This window comes from Anas platyrhynchos, chromosome 5, assembly GCF_047663525.1.
Source record: "Anas platyrhynchos isolate ZD024472 breed Pekin duck chromosome 5, IASCAAS_PekinDuck_T2T, whole genome shotgun sequence".
In the NCBI taxonomy this organism is placed as follows: Eukaryota; Metazoa; Chordata; class Aves; order Anseriformes; family Anatidae; genus Anas; species Anas platyrhynchos.
The window spans coordinates 16,442,536-16,467,398 of record NC_092591.1 but is presented as its reverse complement, the minus strand read 5'-3'; the positions used below and the strand labels follow the sequence as shown (position 1 = coordinate 16,467,398).

At 44.3% G+C, this 24,863-nt stretch overlaps 1 protein-coding gene across 2 annotated transcripts in view; it reads right to left on the bottom strand.

Moving 5' to 3' along the window:
- Positions 1 to 24,863, bottom strand: part of ITPK1 (inositol-tetrakisphosphate 1-kinase) — a 139,947-nt gene that overhangs the window by 11,461 nt on the left and 103,623 nt on the right. For both annotated transcript variants that reach the window (XM_027459635.3, XM_027459636.3), the window contains exons 6-10: positions 11,311 to 11,409; positions 9,384 to 9,424; positions 4,443 to 4,608; positions 2,505 to 2,572; positions 865 to 1,027 (exon numbers count right to left, since the gene is read on the bottom strand). In XM_027459635.3, the coding sequence (XP_027315436.1) occupies positions 865 to 1,027; positions 2,505 to 2,572; positions 4,443 to 4,608; positions 9,384 to 9,424; positions 11,311 to 11,409 (537 nt within the window). The remainder of the gene's footprint in view (positions 1 to 864; positions 1,028 to 2,504; positions 2,573 to 4,442; positions 4,609 to 9,383; positions 9,425 to 11,310; positions 11,410 to 24,863) is intronic.

The window sequence follows — 24,863 nt, the reverse complement described above, 5'->3', positions numbered from 1 at the left end:
CAAACAAGACTATTCAGGTAACAATACAAGATTCTCAAAGAGAAAAAACTCATGCAAAACACCATTAGATGAGATAATCTTTTTTTGTGATAGACAAGAATCCAACACAAGTGACAGAGCATTATTGTTTCCTATTATACACACTTATAACTCCTTCTAACAATTCCAGTGGTCAAGGAGTTTGTTTATCTGTTTCCAAGACATATATTGCACTAACAAAGAGGAGGACAAATTTATCCATTTTCACAAGGTGTATTCTATTGTTTTACTCCAGGATTCACCTATATGCAAGGATATTTAAACCTTTATAGCAGCTTCTGTGAACCTGCAATTTTATCATCTTCCTCAGATTCCTGGTACTGCTTTTGTTCACAAAAAGTGTTTTCATGGGGAATCAATTTGCACAGGAATAAATTTTCTAGGGAACAGTTTGCTGCTTTCACCCCCTCAACACTTTTATTGGCTCAAAGTCTGGAGAAAAATAATCTCAGAGGCTCTCTTAAAATATAATGTATTATTCCTCTCTTCAGAATGAGAGACAGGGCTAGAAAGGTCAGGTCCCTGCACAAAGTCCATGCTCCAGTTCCTGGGCGACTCCAGGGAAGAGCATGGAAGTCAAGTTTCAGCCAGTCACTAAACGTTGACTGTGTATCCTAAAAGCTATTATTTCAGTAGCCTGTTCCACGTCTATGTTAGGGTTGTGCCCTTGCTAGATTAAACAGTGTCTGATCTCAGGATAATTTTGCCTGCTGCTCTCCCTTTCCCCACCTGGAAAGCACTGATGTGAGACACCAGCAGCAAAACTTCACAGTAAGCACACACTGCATGGCTTTGGCAAAGCATGAGTGGAAGGGCCTTTCTCACCTGGGAATGCATTTATATCAATGACTGCATGCTGCCCGGTCTGATTGTTAATGATGATATCAATTCCAAAGAGGGAAACTCCCAGAGCTTGTCGCAGTGCCTTCGAGATTTCCCGGATGACGTCGTCGTTTGGCCGCTCAAATACTCCTTCGATTTTATCCAGCTATAGTGGAAAAAGACACATTACTAAGGGACTCTGAAACAGTCTTCTCAATGGAAAGACCAAATTTCATTTTTCAGGTGTACATCCACCAAATCTAATTGCAGAGAACTGGTGGCATGAAACAGAAAGAAACAAAGAGAAACTTATTTCGTAATTCGGAATCCTACGTGTACCAGAAGTTCACCATCTCTAGAGCACCTAGCTCGTTATTTCTTATCCGTGCAGTTCCTTGAACGACATGTCAGTGTAGGAATCAATGGAGAATCACTATTTTAAGTACTACATCTTAATCTTAAAAAATAAAACCAGCTGACCAGTTTAACCCTGTGCTGCAAACGCTCTGGATATCAATCTGTTATTTCAACGTAGATTAAGGCCTATGTTGAAGGACTGGTAAGACAGACTCCTTCTACTAGTTTCATTTGAACCATACAGAACAACCCAGCTGGTATCTTCAAGGCAGCAGCTAATTCAGAGAGCAGCTAATTCAGCTAATCTTTCATGTGAGTTTTCATCTCTAAGTTATTCTACAGACATCTATTATTAAGAATAACTCAGGTTACTTATGACTGGAAGATGTCATTTTTTCATGTTTTAAACAAGACTTTAGGCAGCAAAAGTATATGTATGCCTACAGAAGCATGTAGGGAATATGTATGTGTATGACAAGAGTGTATATTCTCCCTAAGTTTAAAAGTAGATTAACCTACAGAAGGATTTACGACTAGCACAATTACAGCTTTAAAATTTAACATGCCCATCAGTCATTTACACAACTTAAATTTAATCATTACTACTACCAAAAGTACTCCCAAATAGAGCTTGTGAAACAGAAAAGAATCTGGAAACTCAGAGATTTAAAGGACCCAGTCCTGCAAAGTGACTTTCACAGCAGTTGAGTACCTTAGGCCTTATTTGGATTCATACATACAAAACTCATTACAAGGACTGGTAATACAAGCATTAAGGCATAGCACCTGCTTGCACTGTGGGACTCAGAAGACCCCCAGAAATGGTCCTCTGGTTGCAGCCCAGCAAAGCTTGCACTGCAGCCATTTACTGTCTGTCCCTCTGTGGTTGTGCCCAATGCAATTTCTCTGCTTGAATTTTCACCATTTGTCTTTCCTCACAGAACTGAGTCCTAAAAGGCTGATTTATGCTTATGAAGCTCTCTGGACAGGAAAAGGGCAGACATTTATATTCAGAAGCTTCCTCTTCCCTTTGTCTAGATTAGATTTGGGGAGTTTAAGCCTGGTGAGCAGCAGACAGGCCTGTATCAGTGCTTCCTCACCAGAGCTCGGTAAGGAATACCAGAGGGACACACAGTCATGCTGGTTCGTTGTACCAAACAGACCTCAGCCTGCAACACAGAAGCAGACAACTTGTGAAGGAGAGTTGCTAGCTACTGATGCTTTGATAAGAAAGGACTAGATAGTTTTTCAGCCATGACAGAACAAAAGAGATCAAGTGTACTTACTGCTGTTAAGACAGATGATGATTCTGGCTTTGAGACATTGTGGCTGTTGAAAAATATCGATTCTCTGTCTGGAATTAAAAGAAGGTTGTAAATAACTTTATAGTGGATTTTAGTATCCCAAGAATTAGTGCAAGGAACAGTAGATGGCACTGCAGCCCAGGGAACCCGGACTTGATCAATACTGGGCAGTCCCCTGCACCATCCACCTGCAGGCCTGCTCATACAACTTGGCTGTGAGCACAGGCAGCAAACCACGGCCCTGGCCAAACATGGTTTCCAGACCTCAGCTCACAGATAAATAGAACTATAAGGAGTTAACACAAACCAGTTTTGATTCCTCCACCAAAGTCAATTCATAATGAAGTTAAATTTCTACTAATTTGATACATTCAACATGGCTTGGGAAGGCATGCAATAGAAAAGAAAAGCTGCTGTCACAGCACGCAGCAGACTGATAGCATCCCGTTTACAGTGAGGGCACTTTTGCTGTGGAGGAAGGCAGGAAATTTTATTGTCTGGACCTGACCTCCTTTTGGAAGCACCTTAGGAATGCAGGAGACACCCTGAGGTGACCAAAGCCACTAATGTACCATGGTGGTACCATGAGGAGAATTGCACCAACACCTTCCTTTCCACTCCATCTGCCCTGGAGGTTTATAACACCACCACCATGTACTCTTCTTGCCTCTCCTCCTGTCTAGAAAGGCCCTATGCTTTCAGACAGTCAGCTCCTGGGAGTGCCTCACAGCCACCAGATCTGCCTCATTGTTGGACCTGCTTCATCAGGTGCCTGTAGTGCAGCCCCCTTGGGACTCCCAGTGGTATGGGTAAGCCAGACACTTGTCCTAATCTGCCCACAAAACTTCTTTTTGTGTGGGCTTCCAGACAACTTTAAAGTCTGACACTAACTGATGAGACATTAGCAAAGCCATTTTTAGAAAGAAGCCTTAACATGTTCTCTTCCTGCAGAAGTACAGACCAACTGTCATGGTACTTGATGTGAGCACAGCTCCAGGCCTACTTCACTTGGTTAGGACACTCAGCATGCCTAAAACACCACACAGCTACAGACAAGGCCTTTTACCAGGATCCTACTGAACCCCACGTAAACTAAGTATGTGCTCGTGTGTGGAACACAATAGTGAGCACACGCTGACACATTAAGATCAGCAGAAACACAAAGAAAAGTGACAAGACACTGGCACTTGTTCATTTCCTTCCTTTCCTGTTTGTTTGCTACCTTCCCCTCCCTCCACCACCTGCTGGATTTGTACAGGACTCCATCCCCTGGGAGCTCCAAGGGGCACCAAGCACCTTCACAGCCTGCGTATGCTCAGGGACTGCTGTGAAGAGATACATGTATATAGGAGGGTCACTGTCTTTACTGACAAGTCCCTTCCTCCTGCCCTCCAACGCAGCTGGTATCCACACACCAGAGGAAGCTTCCCATTAGGGTTTACAGCACTGGGCCTCACATGTACAGAGAGGCTCAGTTAGGGGAAAGCACAAGTGATCTTTAATTTAAACACACATAAATAATCAAGGTAAAAATAGGGAGAGGAAGTTCTGAAGCGATAGAATCCAGGAAATTCTCTCCAAAGCACATTTATAAACAAACTCCGGAACAAATGACATATGAACGTACTGTGAAATTAGAGAATTTCTCTGTCTCCCCCCTTCCACATGACACAAAACACTGTTTCTAACAGGTAAGACTCAGGTTACTGTTACATAAATATTTACTATATGAATGTCATTCATATAAATTCCAGAGCCTGTGAGTTATCTCCCTTCCTAGTGAAATACTACAGAAGAGGTAATATGGTATATAACAACCAGATGCATTTATTTCAGCAGCCTTTTCAAAGGTTTTTTTTGGAGATGTTCATTGCCAAGGCTGTAAGAACCAACATTTCATTTCAGATTGGCCTGACGTACCTGAGATTCCAGCAGAGAAGTTTTTCAAAGATGGTCTCTTCACCACTGTGTAGGATTCCCCGACCACAAACACTTTATACAGCACAGCGTTGTGATTGATGAAGCTCTGAATGACACAAGGGGGGCGGACAGCCTTCAGGCCCTCCTGGTTGAAGATGATCGCCATCTGAAAACACACACACACACAGTTGTGCACAAGCCTTTGAATAAATTCACATATTCCACCAAGCAGTGAGGGGGAACATCTACCGCTGGATATATATTGACCAAGGGTGAATCCCTTCTCAGCAGCTCGTACTATTTCATTACATTTCATGTCACTGACAGGTAACTCTCGAGGCACAACTGGCCCTGTAGCTTTCACTTTCAATGACATTTTTTTCTCAGCTCTCTGAGATTTCATTTACCCACTTCTAGTCAGGACGCTACTGCACTTGCAGGTTTTTAGAAGAACAGAAATGGTAAAACATTTGATGTGTACTGCCAACAAAGCCTGCATCAGACACAAGCTTGTATCACCAGAACAACAGAAGTGCAAATGAGCAGGTCTGTGTACTAACAGTACAAGTTCTTCTCTGCAGCTGTATCCTGTAGATTGGTGCAGTCCACTTGCAGTGTCCTAAGCCACAGGATTTCACCCACATCGTCAGAGAACTTTTTCCACCACCTAGCAGTTCTTACTAGTAGCAAATGCTGTGCCAATGATATTCTTGGCTTGGTTTCACCTCATTATTCCAAATGTATAGTCACCATGAAGGGACTGGAAAAAATATGCCAAAAAGGAAGTCATTTATAGGGCCGTAATGATGAACACCAGCTGCCTCAAACAACCGAAGTGATGCTGGTAGGTGCAGAGGAGTACAAGCCAGCATATCTTCAGCACGTTACACTGCTCTTTGCATAGATCCTTCCACCAGCATGCTTACATGCACGTTAAATTATCATGAACATGGTGCCCTGTCTTAAGGTTTGTTGTTGGGGTCCAAACGCAGCCATGGCTCCGATGCAAGGACCGGCAGCACAAGCTGATTAAGTCACTTTATACCTGTGTGCCCCTCAACAGCAGCAAGGATAAACTTAGGTTTGTTCTCAATCCTCCAAACCCTAAAATAGCTATGCTCTAGTTATCTGTACATGGACCTCTCTTCATCATTCCAGTGACACTGGGCCTCGTTATCCACAGAGGCAGAACGGAGTTTTGACAGTCAGGTCAGTGTGAGTAAGGACTATCCAAGGTGAGACAATCTGACGTAACGTTTATCTTCCTTTCTTTTGAGCAAAACTGCCTCCCAAAGCTAGAGCTGCTTGGTTAGAGCACCTTCCTCCACTGAGGAGCTGTCAAGACAACAGTTAACCTTCCATTTTTTGTGCCTGCACCAACCTCATTAAGTGCAGGATGCCCAACACTTGCCAGAAATACTCCTAAGCTCTGAAAATGAGTTTTTCATCTGTCAGTATTTTCTCACTGGCCTCCTTGAGCCTAGTATTTCATTTGGGATGTGAGACAGTCCAGAGAGGCTAAGAGAACTCCTCTGGGTCCCACAGTGACTCCACGGCAAGATACAGAATAAAACTGGAGCTTCCTGCCTCAGCACGGTACAGGTGAGTTATCTTTCCACATGCTTCCTGTCAGTTTTCGTGCCTTCTGAGATCAGCTGCATCTTAGTGAAGTCAGAGTCACTGGAAGGATTTTACAAAAAAACTCTTCCACTTAGTGTTCCCTCACTCATACTTTGTAACATGTAAGATCAGCTGCTCATTTGCTGTACAGCACACTGTCAGACTGAGTTCTTGCTAACACCTTTGCTCCTGTAATAAAAATAGTAAATATAACAGGTTTGTTGTTCAAAAATATAGCCATGGTAAGTGATGTAGTGACTACACATTTATAGTTAAAAGTCTAAGCACATTTTTATCTCTACCTGACTATTTATTATTCTGTTTTCCTCCTTATCTGGCAGACCACTTATGATCACATAATTGTCTGCAAGCATGCACAATGACTCAGTAGATTAGCATTTTCTGAGTTCAAGTCAGCGTGTGCATTCAATGAGTACGTGCAGCTGATATTCTCACTCTGTCTCTGTTATACCTTGTGCTACCTGGTTGACACACAGACTGAATGTGTGAGTGGTAACAACCTGTGCAAGAAACCCACTCTAGCCAGCAGAATTGTCCCACAAGATGATTCACAGCCATAACACCGTAACTCATTTGTTTCTCACTGGTAGCAAGAACCGCTGTGCTTTTCCTCCTTGTGCACAGACTGCTCATTTTATAATATCTACAATGTCACACTGGTATGAACTATATTGGTCCTAACCTTCAAGTACTCTCTGCAAATATTAGTTAATTAATTCCTGCAAGCCACTGCTTTGAAAGACAAGCAGGTACTTATCACCCTTTTTTTGTGGGTGTGGAAACCCCAGATATTTATCTGCTCAGTACAGAACCAACCCAGTGGAAAACCATGTGAAACCTTTCTTCTGCAGAGCTCTGTGCTGACAGCCCGATGGGCTAGCACACAACCCATCCAATCCCTATGGTGCAGTGTTGTGCTTGTTCACTGTGATGTCTCATGACTTTTAGCATGCATGAATACAGCTCCAAGAATCTGCTTGCAGGGTGCCCTTGCTCTTTGTCATCTAGCACAGACCTGCTGTCTCTGGCAGTAACATGGGAACAACACTTTATATCATAATTTCCAAATGGCATTCCTCATTATAGATGCAGAGTTCTTTTGAACGCAAAACAAAACATTTGGCACCAAGAAATATTACTGACAATGTCCTTAAGGAATTCAGTCTGAAAAAACAGAGTGATTCTCTGCTTTTTCATTCCTCCCTGCTCCACATTTAGAAGAAGAGCCATTCTGGACACGCTTCTTCAGGTTATGGGTCCCAGTGATTTTTCACAGCAGGTTTACCAAAGGGCAGTTCTATTCTGACCTACCAGCAAACGGGCAGGAGAACCTTTAGGAACCATTTTGGTTCAATTCTAACAGAAATGGTGTTGGCAAAGCAGGGCTCAAGTGCTGTGCTGGCTGATGCGACTTGGAGCGCAGAGGCCACGTGGAACTGCGGGACACCACCAGCAGCCCAGTTACCAGAACCTTGGCTTAGCTAGCTTGTGCCTTCACAGCGAGACCTGACATCTGCTAGCCAAAGCTGGCACCAAGCCCAAACCGAAGCCTACCCCTCCAGCTGTGCCTGGTAGCCAGTACTGGATCTTTCTGAACAGGCATCTTAGGAAGAAAAGCAAGTCTCTGGCCAGGCTGGGTTCTAGCGTCAGTGTCAGCTTTGCAGTGGGAATCTCTCTACAGAAAATTAAGCAATTTACTAGAAGTAAAGGGAGAAGCCATTATTAAAACAGGCAACAATTTCTTGCTCCCAGACCCATGGTCCATCTTTTAGACAGACTCTATTTAAGCAGACTATTTATTCTATGCTCCCCTTGTCATTACTGTCCATAAGACAGTATTTATACAACAGATCCTCTCTGATCATAAATACATTTATGGATCACACCTGAGAACACAGCAACTCCAAAAGTGATGACTACTACTACTAAATATGTAAAGTACCATGCAAGACTTCAGGCTTTTTTTCAGGGGACTCTCATAAACTCTAGTTATACGTTCCTGTGATAAAGTGCAGCCTGCAACTATATTTCAGCCTAATTTTTGCTCAGAAAATGGAATTCTGACAGAAGGCTGCAGTATGTCTGCACTGTATAAAGGAACAGCAAGTAAATATTCACCAGGAAAATGGAAGTCCCTGAAAGCTTCACACATTTCAGGGTGCAGACGCAGAGACAGAAAAACATCACAGAAAGCTACACAGAAAAATCAGCAGAGAACCCAGGGTTTTAAATTCATTAACGATCCACTCCCAAGTGCTCTCAGCAAAAATTTATAGCAGCTGCTCCAGCAAACTAACAGGGCTGTCTGTCATGCTTGTAAAATGATCCACGGTTAAGGCCTGAATGAAAAATCTAGCTGCATTTTTAAAAGTAAGTGCTGGTCATTCAAAATTTCAGCTGTAGGCATTCTGTTAATCTAGACTGACATTTCACTTCAGGGCCTTCAGTTTTCAGAGATGCTGCAGCAGCATACTGCACATTTCAGGAGCAGCTGGGAAACCTGGAACGATCACCACGCTGCTAACAAAGGAAGCCAGGCATTCTTAGAGCCAGCAGGGAGGGCAGGATTCTCAACACCGAGCTGTGGTACGCAGGAAGGCAGGAAGCACAAATGGAAAAGAATTAAATCAGGACTCGGCTCGGCTAAATTTAGGGGAAGCTAAGCTCACGGAGAACGCACTCCTTCCAGGAATACAGAATGATTTTAACTGCAGTTGCCTTACGGGAATAAGGGAAAGCAGATAATTCTAGCAGCTCTGTCCTTCCCACAGCTCCAGCCACGTTATTACGACTGAACGTGCCTGGAAACAGCCACTATTTGCTGTTCCCTTCCCCACAAGGAGAGGAACCAGCCTGCCTTCACTCACACCTGTGCTTCATCTGCAGCACAAAACCATTTCTTATCAGTACCACATACACGTTGGAGGGAAACATCGCAGGGTGAAAACGTGCACCCCTTAGTGTAACCTCCCACCAAAAGCAAGGCTGATGAAGGAGATGCCTTGCAGACAGCTTGATTGGAGACTAAAAGCTGCTAGAAGGAAAAAAAACTAGACCATGGAAACTTGAAACTGCTAGAAAGAACTTTTATGTCAAGAGGTTAAAGTCAGATTTAGCTACATTTCAGATAAATTTGAAAAAAAATAATGGTGTTATTAAATCCAAGGGAGGGGCGGGGGAAGGAGAATGGTTTGGGCATAGCCTTCATTCTGCCTGCTACAGGATCAGAGAGCACCAGACAAATCACCCTGAGGGAAGGGGAAGCAGGGGGAAAACACTGCAATGTTTTTTTTAACTCACCTCATGAGAGTTGGTTCCATGGGCCACTCTGGTTTTACAAACTGGATAAAGATAAAAGAAAAAAAAAACGCACCACTGAGACAGGACACACAAAACCTTTACAAATCCATTCCCTCCCACTCCTACAAACACTGAGTTCACCAGCCCAAGGCACTGACTGTACCAGATAACACTGACAGCCTCTGCCTCAACAGCATCCTCAGCCACTGCAAAGCTTGGCTTGCTCCAAGCCCTCCTCTCTCAACTCCTCTTGCAACCGACGTGCAAACAGAGGTCATTTGTGGGACTGGACAGATTTGCAAAGCATCAGCTCAGGAGTTAGTACCACTGCTGGTACTGCCACCTTGCCCACTCAGAGGGCTTCCTCACAAGTCTGGGGTTCTGCCTGAGGCTAGAGCTATTTACATGTAGCACAAAAACCCACTGTCTTGGAAACAAGGGAGCTGGGAGACAGTGGAAACCAACTGCTTTTCCTGCTTCCCTGTTCCTGGGGAAGGATAGGAAAACAAACGGTCTGAACCCAACTAAGATACAACATGTTTTTCACAGGCAACTATAAAGGGGGACAAAGAAGTAGAAAGAGTCCTGCAGTTCTGCTTTCTCCTGCATATTTAGTATCTGCTCTGCATATTCTGGTTCTCATCTCCTTACTAAAACTGGTAAGGGGGGAAGAGAGGGAAGAAAATCTACGGTCTTGCTGTTATGAAACCAGGAAAAAGCTGAAGGTCCCAGGAGCTGCAGGATGAGTAGGGCTGATGGTATTTATATGTTAAACAGAGGAGATAAAACTTGCATGTGGTAAAGGGGTGGATAAGACAAGACTTCTTTGGGGATTGCTGGAAGAATAAAACTGCCAGGCAAGAGGACAGGCAGCTATGAAAGGCAGATGACCTGCACTGGAGTCCAAAATAAGTCATAACTGGAAATTTTGGAAAGTGGTGCATGATGTCTCACAGACACATGCTCTGGAAAGCAGGAGAGTTTAGGGGAAAAAAAAATAGAAAGAAAACCAACAAGAAGCAGGAAAAAGCACTCCCACATCACTCTTGTTATTTTATAATTTTATCATGACTTAGAGGGATTGATCCAGGCCTTCTGAGTACGTAGGCTATGCTGTTTGATACAACACTGAGAAGACAGTGCACATAGGGTGAGGAGGGGGTGTCAAAGCCATTCAGGGAGCTCTAAAGTACTGCTTTGCAATCTAGCTTGAAGAGATCTGTCTGTCTCTTTTTGGAGAGCAATGGCAGCAAGGGCAAAACATGCTTTTTCCACACAACTTTACCTCTGAACCTTACAAATGAGGCAAACACCAAGGGAACAAACACCGACTAACCAATTCAGCTCACTTTATACTGCAAAGAATCAGATAAAGGAATGAATTTAAGCACAAGTTCTACAACAAAACCTACTAAAAAGCACAAACAGATCACAGCAGCTGTTTGAGACTGTGGGCCTTTGGTGCCTGTTAACTACGTTTTACATTCTTTCTTCTACCTTCTAATATTGTATTTGCAGCCTGGACCAGGGAAAGGAAGGAGTGGTGAAAAAAGGGGTAGCCAGCAAGGGAATGATTGTCACAAGAAAAACAATGAGCACAGCTGGCAGGAGAAACTTCTTACACAAGTTCAGGGCAAGAGGCTAACTTTGTTAGAACTATTAGCAAATCCCAGGAACACATGTTTACTGTAGAGAGGTGTTTAAAGTAGCGAACATCAATAAAAAGCTAAGTAAAAGCTTATAGGGAGGGATTTTGTTCCACATTCCAAGCAGACTGCTTCACAGCCATTTGCTTCAGGAAGGTTTTAACCTGTACACTTTGGCAGTGAACCACACACTTCTACAATGTTGGCCACAATGTTCCTGAGGGAGCATGTGCAATATTAAGAGCCTACCAGAAGCACCAATGAAAAACCCATTTACATACTGAAAGGGAATGCCAGTCCATTCTTCTCTATAAGCTGCATGGTATCTTCTCCACAGGCACTTGTCAGCTCCATGAAGGGTGGTGAACAGATCCTCTCATCTGCAAGACAAAAAGAGTCCACATGAAGATCAGGGGTTTACCTTCTCAGTCACATCATTACAAGCTATCTCCAGACGAACTGCTTCTTGAGAGTCTTGGCTATACTTTTACAGTCAATATTAAAGCATCAGAAAGATTATCAGTCAGTTATGAATTCTCAATTCTGAAAACATTTCAGAAGATGAAATGTCAATTTTCAGACACACTAAAATGGAAATACAAAGTCCACATCTTCTCAGGTAGGCAGGCATCACCCACTTAGGAATATGTAGCTGCACAAGACGTAACCAAGAAAGTAAGAAGCAACTGGGATCTTAGTTCTTAATATTATACCTACAAGTTGCATTTCCAAAGGCATCTTACAAAAACCTGTATGGTCAGCAAGTATGGCTGGAGCAGGCAGCCTCCCACAGCAATCCTTACTGTAGGCCCACTCAGGTGCCAGATTCCTGAGTGGGTTTCTTTCAGCAAAGGTGTGAGACATGCTTTACAACCCACTGTCCATTGAGACATCCCTGTCATGAAAGCAGTACCCATCTGGCCTGATAAAGCCAGAGTCAGAGCACCTCTTTCCACTGAAACAGGCAAAACTGTTCATTGGTCTTTGATAAAGGAGAAAAAAAAAAAAAAGCAACAACAAAGGAACCATGGTCAAATTGAATAGAGCAGTTCTGGTCCAGGGTGTTTCTGCTGATGTGTTTCTTGTTCAAATGAGGTTGTGGGATGGCTGCATTCAAAACTCAGCCCTATTAGTGATTCAGTAGGTTGAAATGCTCTAGGACTCACGTCCTGTTTGCTGTGGGAGAACTTTGATTCCTCTACACATGCAGCAGGAATGTGTGGAAAGCACTGTAGGACTCAAAGTGCTCAGCCATAAATCTCCACCTCTCAAGAGGGTTGGATTGTGATTTCCAGTGCAAAGAGAACTCTGGCTTCAGCCACAGCTCTGGGACAGGTTAGCGAGCCCAAAGACAAAAGCTTTGCACACACTGACAAATTTAAATCAAGGACATTGCCCGAGCAGGAGCAACCATTGAAGTTAACTTGTCAGCGAGCACAGTCTTAAAAATATTGTGTCCACAGGGTTTTAGCTATGGCCAGGTTGACTTTGGAGTCACAAATTAGTTATAACTGAAGTTAACTACACAGCATAGTGCCACAATTCAGACAGGGTCTGCCAAAACTCACTTGTAAGGCTTATTTCAAGGGACGCAGTGTGACACCTTGCTCCAAGAAGCAACCAGAGACAAGCAAAAATGATGGGAACAACTACGCCTAGCAAACTCAAGTCATGGGTTTGTATCGACCAGCAACTTGTCTTGAAAATAAGCAAAACAGGACTTAGTACCATCCATATCTACCCCAGTGAGCACAGAGAATCCAAACAGGTGGAAGCCACGCTGTGTACAGAAAGCGAAAAGCACATGTAAACTGAAACCCCAGCAAAACTAACTATATACTCTCAGAGTGCTGCACATCCGGAAACCACTTTATAAGCACTGTTTAAATTTATGTTAGTCACTTCATTTTAAGAATATGCTTATGCATTTTCTCGCATACAGAAGGGGAAATTGCAACGCTGAAAACAACAGAGAGGAAAACCTCTGTATTTTGGTATACATAGCTCAGTGCCTGCTTCAATGTTCTGAGAACATACAAGAACTCAGGACACTAGCAATGCTGTTGCCGCAAGAAGTCTTCTGTGAAAAGAGAAGTCTGTTTTCATACATCCTAAACGGAGCAGAAAGATTGATACTTTGAGGTCAACCTCTAAAAAGCTAAACAAAACATCCCAGACTTCAAAGTTTTCACTTCACTGGTATGAAAACAGAAAGCAGCATCCAAAAGTGACAGGTACTGTAATATTTACAAGCCTTTGCCAGAGCTAAAGTTCCTTAGCTGGATGAATTTAAGGAATCAGATTTAGTTTACAGATACTTGGGAACAACTTTGCCTTGGCAGCTCTCCTACCCATATGCTTAGGGTTCACAAATAACTTTGCCTTCAGAGTGGAAATGCAGAGGGATGTACGGTTCCATCTCACTTCCCAAGCAAACAGCAATCGGAGACAGGGAGGTTTCAGCGCTCCTGCCAATTACAGGACACTTGCATGGAGAGATGAAGGAAGGAGCAAACAGTAATCTCTTTGACTTTGTACTTAGAAAAGACCACCTGGATCAACAAAAATGAGTGGAGAAGACTCTTAGCATCTCAAAGTGCTCCTGCTGACTTTGCACAGCAATGGCATTTTCTCCACCAAGAAGGCAATTCTAGCCCACTAAAGCCTCTAAACCAGACTGTTAATTCATGGCCAGACCCGAGGACAAACAAACCCTCACTCAACCCAAGGTTTCAGTACAGCCTCCAGCTAGGAAGTGCTGCTCTGAGTTTAATTGCACACACCGCAATTCTGAAGGTAGCAGTCAGTTTAAAAAAAGCCCTCCAGCTGTCAGTAGTGATCCCTTCTTCCTTCTCCAGGTGGCAAACACACTCTGAAGCTCTCTGATCACCAGGATCCCACTAACAGTGACTGCAGTCTCAGCACACCTCCTCTGTCCACCCTGGGGTCCAGGACAGGCCTAATTCCATCGTCACTGACCCCGCCTGTGCGCGGCCTCAGGAACCGCAGACATCAGAAAGAAAAATCTCCTCGTATGTCAGAGGAGCGCTGTGATGAAAGAGCCTGTATATTTTTATAGGGCACATTTACAGAGTGGTATTTCTTTATTTTTCCAAGTGCCTGGTAGTCTGTCAGAGACCTGCCCCTGGAAACAGAGCTGCAGGTGGGCCATGTCAAATGCAGGGCTGGCAATGAGGAAAGGCTACTCGGACCAGAGAGGGTTCAGCTCCCGCTTCAGACAACTACCAAACATATCTGTAGCATTCTTCTTGTTAGAAACATCATCATTAAATGTAAGGTCAAAATGTTGTCACTGTGTCCCCACAGCCATCTTTGTCCCTATCTTTACTGCATGTCTTGGCACATACTTTGCAGCGTCTGCTTTCTGTATTTTCTTTACATTCTTCCTTTTCTTCAAGAGTATCTGATCTCACAGGGTGCTTCCTCTCTCCTTTCTTTTTTACTTTCTGCATTTCCTCTCACCCCCATCCCCATTTCTTCTCTATGCTGATTTTTTTAACCATCATTTCTGTTCTGTTCTTCCCAGCCGGGCCTGCTCTGGCCTGAGCTTTGTCAGCGCAGCGCTCCGCTCCAACCGAGCAACCCGAGGGTGAAGGAGGATCACCCGACTGATGAAGGCTGTGTACGGCATGATTAGCACTGCTAAACAACAAGAGACAGGTGAAAGAGTATTCATAGCTAGGTGTTGGTGCCATGGAGGGGGTTATTATGGATGAGGCTTAATGATAGCAACAGGAGCAATGGGATGTGAAGATGTGGAAGATGCAGACTGAGAACTGGTTGCGGAAAAATAGGTTTTCTGGCAGTACAAATTGGGGGACATCTTAATGCTTGAGACTTGCCCAAAGAAGAGATGTTGAGCAGTGGTCCCCTACCCAGGCCCTATGCTGGTGGCCAGCAGACAGACTCCAAAACGATTACAAAGTACCCAAACCCCCAAAGGAGGAAGGAACAAGAAACGCAGCACTGAACACACTCCCATGCAGCAGGTAGGCAAAACAGATAAAGGAAAACTAACAGCAATAGACGTCTGTTCCCAGTTTAAGCAAATTTTAAGTGATAATAAACAGAAACCACCGGGACAGTGCTGTAAAAGTCTCTGGATGGTTTTCAGTAGGGGTAGTTAGTCCTTGCACTATAAAAAGTTGGGAACTGCAGAGGACAGCTGTGGATCACTGTGGAAAAAAATAAACCATAAGAACAAATGAACAGAAACATATTTTCCTATTCAGATTTCTGTGCTCTTAACAACTTTGGAGAGATAAACCAACAAATAATAAATTGCAGCTCCAATGCTCTGCATTCATAAATCAAAAAACTGCACTTCTTCAGAAACGGATTTAAAAAAAACACAGTTCATGGTCACAGATTTTCTGTGAGGATAGCTCAGAACTTGTGGCTAGGAACAAAACCACAAGGACGCCATTGCCTATTAAACTTCAGATTTATAGTCTCAACATGTGTTCCTACACAGTAATTCACCATCCTTCACTATCTAACCTAGGGATCAGGGAGCAGAGCAAACACACCGAGGAACAGATATTTATGCTCAGCACCATCAGCTCCTTGCCATGAGACCATGACCACCAAGCATGTCCCATCTCAGAGTTCCCATCTGCAAAGTAGGGAGAAGGCTTCACCTATCCTTGGTGAGGGGGTGCTCTGTGAAGCTAGATTAAGGAGACTTTCAGGGAAAAGACTTTCTGATGCTAGTGAGGTACACACCACCTAAACAAACTAACTGTTTGAAGCTTCAGTCTGAATATTAGCAACCAAAATCCTGAGAAAAGTTACTGGAAAAACAAAAGGTGTTTACTCAGGATTAGTTTGTCTTCTGGCCAGGCTCTGTACTGCCTCTTTAGCAGCAGAATCTTTGTTTAGCCCCAGAAGACACGAGGAGCACCAAATGAGGGGTACATCAATGAGGAAAAGAGACGGGTGAAAGGAGTTCCTGCAGTGAATTTCTGAAACAGGTGGAGGGAGAAAGCAGTTTGTTAAAAGAGCACAAGAGGAGGTCTGGAATCCCCTGGGAATGCAACAGACTTGTCCCAAAGCACCTGGAGGTGTGATCCCCTAATTCTGTGGAAGCACAATAGAGCACAGCTCTGCCTGAGCTGCTCTCTGTGGCTGGAAAGGTTACCAGGATTATTTCTGAAGAAACAGGATGCACGGGCTCTTCACACAATGCTCCACGCAGAGAAGTGACAAAGCTCCTCCTGAATAGTGCTGGTCTCTGCTGTAAACACCCATTAAGATAAGTAGAAAACCAACCCTGTCAAAATCAGGACTGCCTCAGGTCAGTCACTATCAAACACTCACAGAGCAAATGTTAAGCCTTAAGCTAACTGAAAGATTTATAGCAGACCTTATCACACTCTAAACTTCCTACTTTAGTGGGAAAAGCCACTCTTTAATAGAATAGTTGGCTCGGTGATTTGAAGACGCTAAAGCCTCTTTAAAAATAAATGGAGATTTTCAGTAAACTGTGCTTCACTGTAGCTGCCACCAGTTTGCACTACTGCACTCTGCTCCTGTGGGGATAGAGAGGATGCATGGCCGGTACAACATCTTTTTCTCCTAATACAATAAGGGGAGGAAATCTGAACTTCCAGCTCACCCTGCCTCCCCTCCTAAATTCATTTTCAACAACAACAAAAACCATCAACCAAACACACAGACAAGCTGGCAGGTTCTTTTTTTAGCATGCAGCTGAACTTTATTTTGGAGGTATCTTAATTTAAATCACTACATTATTTTTTCCCCTTCAGAATCACTTTAATCTCTGTAAACTTTTCATAGCTTTGGACTTGTTACTTCTGCTATGGTCATGATGGTATGTCAAGGAGTTAGCCAAGCTAAGCCAACCCACCACTTGGAGAGACAGCAGCCTAGTCTTTATCATTTGCAAGAATCCTTTCCCTGCCACTTTCTCTGGTACTTCATTTTCAATCAAAGCTTCATTAAATCCACAGCTTTATAATGTTATATTAGGCTTATTATTGTATTTCTGAACTGTATTAAATATATTCTCAAGTTGTTTTCCCTTCAGAAATTTCAGTGTCTGTGGAATACCAGCAGAACAGATCTAGCTCAAATGTATGTTGATTCTTACATATCACTGGAGAATCAAACCAGATCTGAATATCCACGGGTTTGCATCTGATTTTTAAGTCTGTAGGGGGAAAATTCCAATTCTTATGACAAAGCAGCCGTATTTGGGGTGCATTTAGCAGCGTATTACAAAGACACAAGAGGGCAGAGCAGACTTAGCTTTGTGGGCATGATGTTAATCTTGCCATACCTTTAAATACGAGGAATTGTGTACTGCATGTCTATGCTAAATGGTACATCTGCAGAAGCAAGAGTCTTGATGTCTAATAAACTGGTGATTTTGGAGCATCTGGTCAGTCAGTGAGGAAATCTCATAACTGAGTATAAATAAGAAACTATCCAAAAAAATCCCAGGAACCTGCCATTTACTTGCAGTTTAGGAGTGCTGAACACAATGTATTCAGCTTATGTTGGGGAGCAATGATAGAAGTTGAAGAAGAAATAAAGAAAGCCAAAAAAATCTAATGGAGGTTTCTGCCCCAGCTTCCCTTGCTGAACTCTTCTTCAGCAATAACCATTTCACAAACCTATGGTCTGCACAGTGCCCTCCCCTACCTTTTAGAGCCAGATTTTCATCACCCACTTTCCTCAGAAACAGGGTGCTCCTGTCTGATTCCCATGAAAGGAATTCGCCTTTCTTGGGCAGTTAGGAGGAAAGAAGCAGGCTTTGCAAACAGGCGTTCAGATTACTCACTGTGTTTGAGCCTCATGGGTACCTGGAAGCAGACCAGAGCAACTACAGACATGCCTTAAGTTAAAACAGGCCTGTGGTGAAACACGTTCATTGACACGGCTGATAACATGAGCTCACGGAAACGCAACACATTAAGAGGTGAAAGATTATCTCATTCAGGAGACAGATCAGAAGAGAGACCGGGAGATGTGTGTTGATCATCAAATTGCCTAATTTTTCAGTGAGTAAGAGCGGTTGCCACCACCTTGCAAACACAAAGAACAGGAAGCTTTGCAGTTTAATTTAAGCAGATAAAAACAACTCTTCCACCCTTCCCTCCCCCCCATTTTTAAAGTACATGACTTCAGGTGCTTGAAAATGGGGCATTTTGGCTATGTTTATAATTACTGTGCCCCCAAATTAAAGTGTGTTCTGTTTCCTGTAGTGTCAGAGGATCACCTGAGAGTGGGCTACCTACAGACCTCATCCCCCTCCACTGTTTTACAGGTTTCATGGAGCACCACAAGCAGAGGCTCTTTGGGAGGCACCCTGACATACCTGGCAACAGAGGTGGGGGAAATGGAGCAGCTTTCCAGCAGAAGAATATAAAACTTCTGGCACTTCTTAGGCTCTGTGTAAAGAACTATCTCAGGCAAAACTCTCCAATAAATCATGACAAAGGGTGGAAAAAACTGCTAGAACTGCCTGTGTTGAAACTGTAAGATTTATTCTTTAGAGCAATGAAGCTGTACCAAAACTCAGGGAATCATTTTACAGACTGGATCGTTTCCAGCGTTACAGGAAGAATGAAAGCCATTTTCCTCATCAAGTTAAAAAATGAAAGGGATTACTTGGCAGGCTCAGGGAAGACTTTATCTGCATTTTTACCCCAGTAATGTTCCACTCAGAGCCCTGGCTTTGCAAGTATTAATATCCGTGAAGCCCCAAAGAGTCTTCCAGAAAAGAGAGAATGCAAAATCTGCTCCGCAAGTATGCTCTGTGTTAATGCAGAATACCTCAACCCCAATTAAAGGCAGATCAATGGTCTCTAAACAGAAACCTCTACCCGGTGTGTTTCACATACTTACCTATATACCTGGGTGTAGTAACGATAGCTACAATTGCCATTCTGCACCCACAAAAGTCTCCAAGTTTAGCACTCTCACCAACCTGGCCTGCCTCAGCACACAGAATGAGAAATGAACGACAACTCCCTCCTCTGAAACACAACAGGCACCTAATGGTCCAGTGCAGCTAATTTCATGCTTCCTCTGCCCAAATACTGAGCCAAGAAACTACTTAAGACTGTTACAAAACAATTTCCAAGCTAAATTCCCACCTGCAAGCTACACACCTCCAGGTCAGGACTGGTGGGATGCTGGTTTGCCTCCCTCTGGCCTAGAAGGTGGGGTGAGAGCAGCAGACGGTGGCCTGTGCTTCCCTGTACGAACACACACAGCTCAGACGTGGCCAGGGAGCACCAGATTCGGTGCAAAAATGCTGTTACATACTGTGGTGGAACTTGAAGGAAAGGTGTTAGCACCAGGGCTGTCATGTGCTTGAACAGATACGGTAGGATGGAGGATCCTCATAGCCAACTGAGGCACATGAGAGATTCAGATCACAACACGGCAGCAGTTTGCTCCATGCAGTAGGATGCTAATCACACTGAGGAATCTAAGGTGAGCCTTGAAGGCCCAACACCAAAATCCTCACTGTTTTTATTTACATGCAACCCTACTAAGTTAATTGAGTTACTTCCTGCTGGCTGCAGAACCTCTCTCCGTGTCTTACACAAAGTACATTGTCTACCAAAACCGAAAACCACCGGTGAGTGTATGTCAGGGGGGTGAGGGGATGATGCCAGACACAACATAGGCAGCTTTTTCTTGTCCATGACAGAGTTCATTTGCAGACATTAGAGTACCCAGAAGAGCAGAGAGTCAACGGAAGCTCTTTATAGCTCTAATCTAACAGGGCTGATGGCCCTTAACCAGATCAGTTTAATGAGCTTTTGGAGGCTAAATCCTGGGAGAGACTACACGACGTGTGTCCCATGCTTCAGCAAATACCACTTCCAAGATGTACATGCTGGGTCGGAGGCAAAGCAGCAGCCCCCAAGGACTGTGATATAGCTTCCCCAAGGCAGAGAGGCTTCTGAGGGCTGGCTGTGCAGGAGTGGGCTCTGACAGCACCAGCCCACGGCCAGACTAAGCCTCTGGAGTGGAGCAGAGCAGAGCAGAGCCAGGCAGAGCACCACTTCTGCAGCAGCTCTGCTCAAGCTCACGCCGGCAAGGAACAGGGCTCCCGGCCTCTAGTGCAGAGCACACTGCTGGCCACGGGGGAAATGTGAACAACCACTTACCCATCACTGCCCCACCAACTCACGTGTGTGTAAGCATGCCGTGAGGTGCGAGAGCTTACACACAGACCTATAACGCACAGCAAGATCTTGGGAGAGCACTCCTAGGAGAGGCGTATCGCTGTCACTGTGCCACTGAGCAGGGCTGACAGCAACCGAGCTGAGCATCTCCAGCCTGATATTTCGAGGGTCCAGCTTGAGTCTAACACAATGCGGGGCCACCTTGGTGCTGTGAAGTCAAAAGGACTTTCCAGAGAATTAGTGACTGTTGTTTTTATTTGCGTTTCATTATATAAAGCTGCTTCCCAGAACAAAACTACACACTAGCAATAGATGTCTCGCTGCATCACGACTGAAACACAAGAACATGGTATTTCAGTAACAGCAGCGGAAATAGCTGTTTAGTCTGAAACAAACATGTCTTTAAACAAGGGTAGATAAACCCAAGCAGAGACTTAAGAATCAACTCAATAACATATGCAAATGACCACGAGCCCTAAGTTTACATCTAACGAAAAAGCAACATCCTGCCCTACTCTGTCTTTTCTCAGATTAGCAAAACCTCTCTAGTATATGGGGGACATTTACCACCTACACTTCTCATAGCTTAGATCTTGCACTTTGTGGTGTAGAAGGAACAACCAAATGAACAGTGTGGGTTTTTTTCATTAAGAAACGTTTTGTATTTTTAAGTTAATATCTTAAAGAAGATCTGTAGACAATTCTGAAATGCTTAGGAAAAATGTAGTTTTCCCAACAGGAGCACTGGTTCTGGTCTCAGAGGGTTCTGTTCAGCACATGCCAGTAGCGGACACAACTGGAGCACACATCAGAAGGCTGCTGCCTCTGTGGGCTCTGCTGCAACTTGATTTTCCAAAGCAAAGTGGATAGGACCCACTTTGAAACCACCGAGAAAAATAACTTTAGACAAACAAGCTCTGGGCATTTCTATTTAACACCGGAAAGAAAGAAGCAAAGGCCTAGCTACGTGGGAAAGCTTTGTTGGTGTATGCTTTTCTGTTTTAATTACGTTAGTATAACTAGCAGAGGAATGCACACACACCACACTGTTTACATTGGGTTAATTTCTTCCTTTAAAGAGTCTTCAGATGGCCCGCACTTTTTTTTTTTCCCAAATTACTGCAAAACAGTCTGGGTAGACATTGCAGCACTCCCACACAGGATCCTAGACGATCAAAACACTGTGCTACATATATGCAAAGGTGTCAGGGGGTAAGGACCAGCAGACCTGCCTGGGTACCCCAGAAGCTGTGTTGTTTTACTGAGCTGACACTATTTCCCCTCCGCTGCCAGACTACAAGGAGAAAATACTGATGACCAGGACTCTGGCCATCATGAAGAAGGAAAAGCAGTGGCTTGCAAATTTCACGCTGCATGTGTCCGAGCTCTGTATTTCTGCTTGTGTCATCTGCTAAGAGGGCAGCCCTCTATCAATATCCAGAAGAAAGTGGTTTCTATTTCACAGGGATAGCACAGCCACATGGTGCTCCTTGGGAAACACCTACTGCCGGACACTCTCCCTCGCACCATGAGGCTGGGGCTTGGGCACCAGTGTTGGTGCCATCAGTGCCTGAGCCACAGGTCTGAGGCTGGGTGCATCGAGGAGCCTCCTGCTCCTTGAGGAAAGCAGTCGGCAGATGGCTTTCTGACCGTGTCACATACAGAAACCCTTCTGTGGCCTCCTCCTGCAGGAAGTGCAAGCGCTGGCAGAAGTAACTGGAGACCCAGTCTTCACAGTTAGCGCTCAAATTTAGCACCACCTCTCCTGTGTTTGCTGTGCTAGCTGTTTGCATATATTTGCCTTCCAGCCCTAGGGAGCTGAATACAGCCATCTCCCTAGAAAGCAACAAGGTTCAGGACCTCTAGACAGGTTTAGATTTAAGCTTATTTAAGGACTCCGTAAATACCCATCTGTTACAATAGGAGTGCCTGCCCGGTCACCCTGCTGTACCCACAATGGGGAGGCAAAGCTGCCCAGGGGCCCTGCAGCAGTGGTGGGGTTGGTTCGAAGATTCCCTCTGAGAAACACGTCTCTTGTGTCCCAAACAGCAGGAATTAAAGCACACTGAGATGGAAGACGTTTTGATTGTAAAATAAAGCCAAACCAATCCTCCCAAACAACTCACATGGAGGGACACACAAAAGTGCCAGAAATTTCACCCCTCTCCATGTGTTAGCATGCAGCCAAACCCCATGTGAAAGCTTTCCCCAAACTGTGCGAGTAACTGTACAAAGGGATTCCTCTAGAACCTGATCTCTTTCACCAGCCAATAATCCCCTGGGTTTGCACTCTCTGCATCCATGTACTCTTTCAGACTATCTCCATTGATATGGCACTTTGGGTGACCTGATCTAGTGGAAGATCTCCCTACCCATGACAGTGGGGTCAGACTAGATGATTTTTGAAGGTCCCTTCCAACCCAAAGCACTATGATTCTGTAATACTCTGTGGCCATAGCACAAAAAATCCCACCTTTTACGCTGGAGTCTATTGCTGTGTCCCAATCCAACGCATGGCCCTCTGGAAGAGTCTAGCCCTGAAAACCTTGGTGCTTCAAAGCAGCAGGCCTAGCACTTGATCTCCTCCAACAACTCGTGCAGGAGGACTGGCAACAAAAATGTATGGGAAGGAAGGATAACTCAGCTGGGACAGAGTCCTGCACCACCTTGCCAGCACCGGTAGCAGCAGCAGGAGCCAGGCATGCAGTGACCACAGCCTCCTGCTGACAGATGGCCATGGTGGAAGGGGACATGAGTCTCACCCACCTCATAAATCATAGAATATCCTGTGCTGGAAGGAACCCACAAGGATCATTGAGTCCAACACCTTGTCCATACTAGCTGGCTGTGTACCAATGTAGCCAGAGGAAATGGGCACCCACCTTTGGACCATTCTTTACCTTTTACGCTCAATAGTTTAAGATTAATCACTCACATATCTCTGCTCAGTGATTGCAGAGGAATGCAGACACCTAGTAGTAAGCACACAAGCAAATTTTAGCTAGATAACGTCAGGTACAATGACCTGCCCTTAGCTGCTCAACAATTACCATCATGTGAACAGTTGCTGTAGTCAGCCAAAAAGAATCTTCCTTGTTATCCTGAAGTGTGTATTTCTGTCTTGCACTACACAATGCTGACCTGTAGATTCTGAATACACAAAGAAATACATACCTTTGTCTGGCCTGAGTTACTACACGAAGCCAGAATTCATGAACCTGCCACCAGGTCCTGTCAAAGAAGCGTGATAACAAGAGAGGAGACGTCTGTATGCAAAATCACCCTAAGTAAAGCCCAGGAATGACACAGAGCTTGTAGCTGATTTGCTCAGTTTATATCTAGCAATGCTAGCCAAGACAAATAGTCTCCTGAATCACATTCTCCATGTTAGCAATGATAAACTCCCAAATAATCTTACTAATTTAAGAGAGAATGAAAATATTACCCTGTTCCATCTGACTGTAAGCATGTCTCCGTGGTTTCACCTTGGGCTCCTCAGCACAGGCTTTCTGCTGCTTATTGAATCTTTTGCTTATAACATTAACCCTGGCTTACACGTCCTGTTCTTGACTAGCTGGTTGGTATGGACCGAAGCAGTGGGAACAATCTTTTTCCTATGTATCTTTGTATGGCATTAAGCTGGAGGAATTGTACCGGCTTCAGCAAGTAGTTCCCATCTGCTGGTAAAAGGACCAGACGTACTGAGGCATACTTTTTTTTTTTTTTGTATTGGCTTATCCATTTAAGGTTTGATATAGGAGCTATCTCTGTGATGTCTAAAACCCAATTAGTCAGAATTGAAGGTGCACAGGAAGTGCTTTTCCTAAAGATTAAAATACTTTACAAAACATTGTTGTGCCTTCTACATAAAACGCCTGCGTCTTCGTTATCATCCTTCTATTTTCCCTTGCTGATAGGAATGCTGGTGGGAAAGCATTCACTGTCTTGGCCCTCTCATCCTGGGGGCCCTTTAGTTGAAGGACCGTCCCCAGGCCTTCTCGCACATTGCTGGTGTGTCCCCTCAGGGGACCTTCAGCTCCTTCCCTCTTCCCCACAGCCACCAGCTGTGCTAACTGATGGCTTGGGCCTCTTGCCATTCCTCCCCTTCCCCTACCTGCCTACACTGCCACTTTTTCAAACACTTTCTGAACATAAACTTTTTTCTGTGACAGCTCTAAAATCAGGTCTTTCCTCAAGCCCCCTCTGCTGAAACTCAAGCTTATACAATCACTTTATTTCTCCTTTCCCTGGATGGTCAGATCTCTTTGACATCTCTCCTATTTAATAGCTTGAAAGCTGTACAGAAGTGTCTTAAGTACGTGAGTCTTCTCAGTGAAGTACATACGAAAAAGACCAACAATACCTCAAGAGGAAGAAGCCTCAATTATCAGGAAGGAGCCAAAGAAAACTGAGCTACAATGCAGCCACAGGCTTGAGCGCTGAGACATTAAAGGGTGCTGAGTGAGCGTGGGGAGCTGTGTGAGGAAGCTTTTGAACTCCTGGCTACCTATCTGTAATTCCTAGAAGCACTGCGCCTATACTGAGAAGCACAGGAACACAGCCTCCTGGAAGGTCAGCCTGTCCCATATCCATCCATTAGCTAATTCTTACAAAGAGGGCTGGGAGCCCTAGAAGTTTGTAACAAA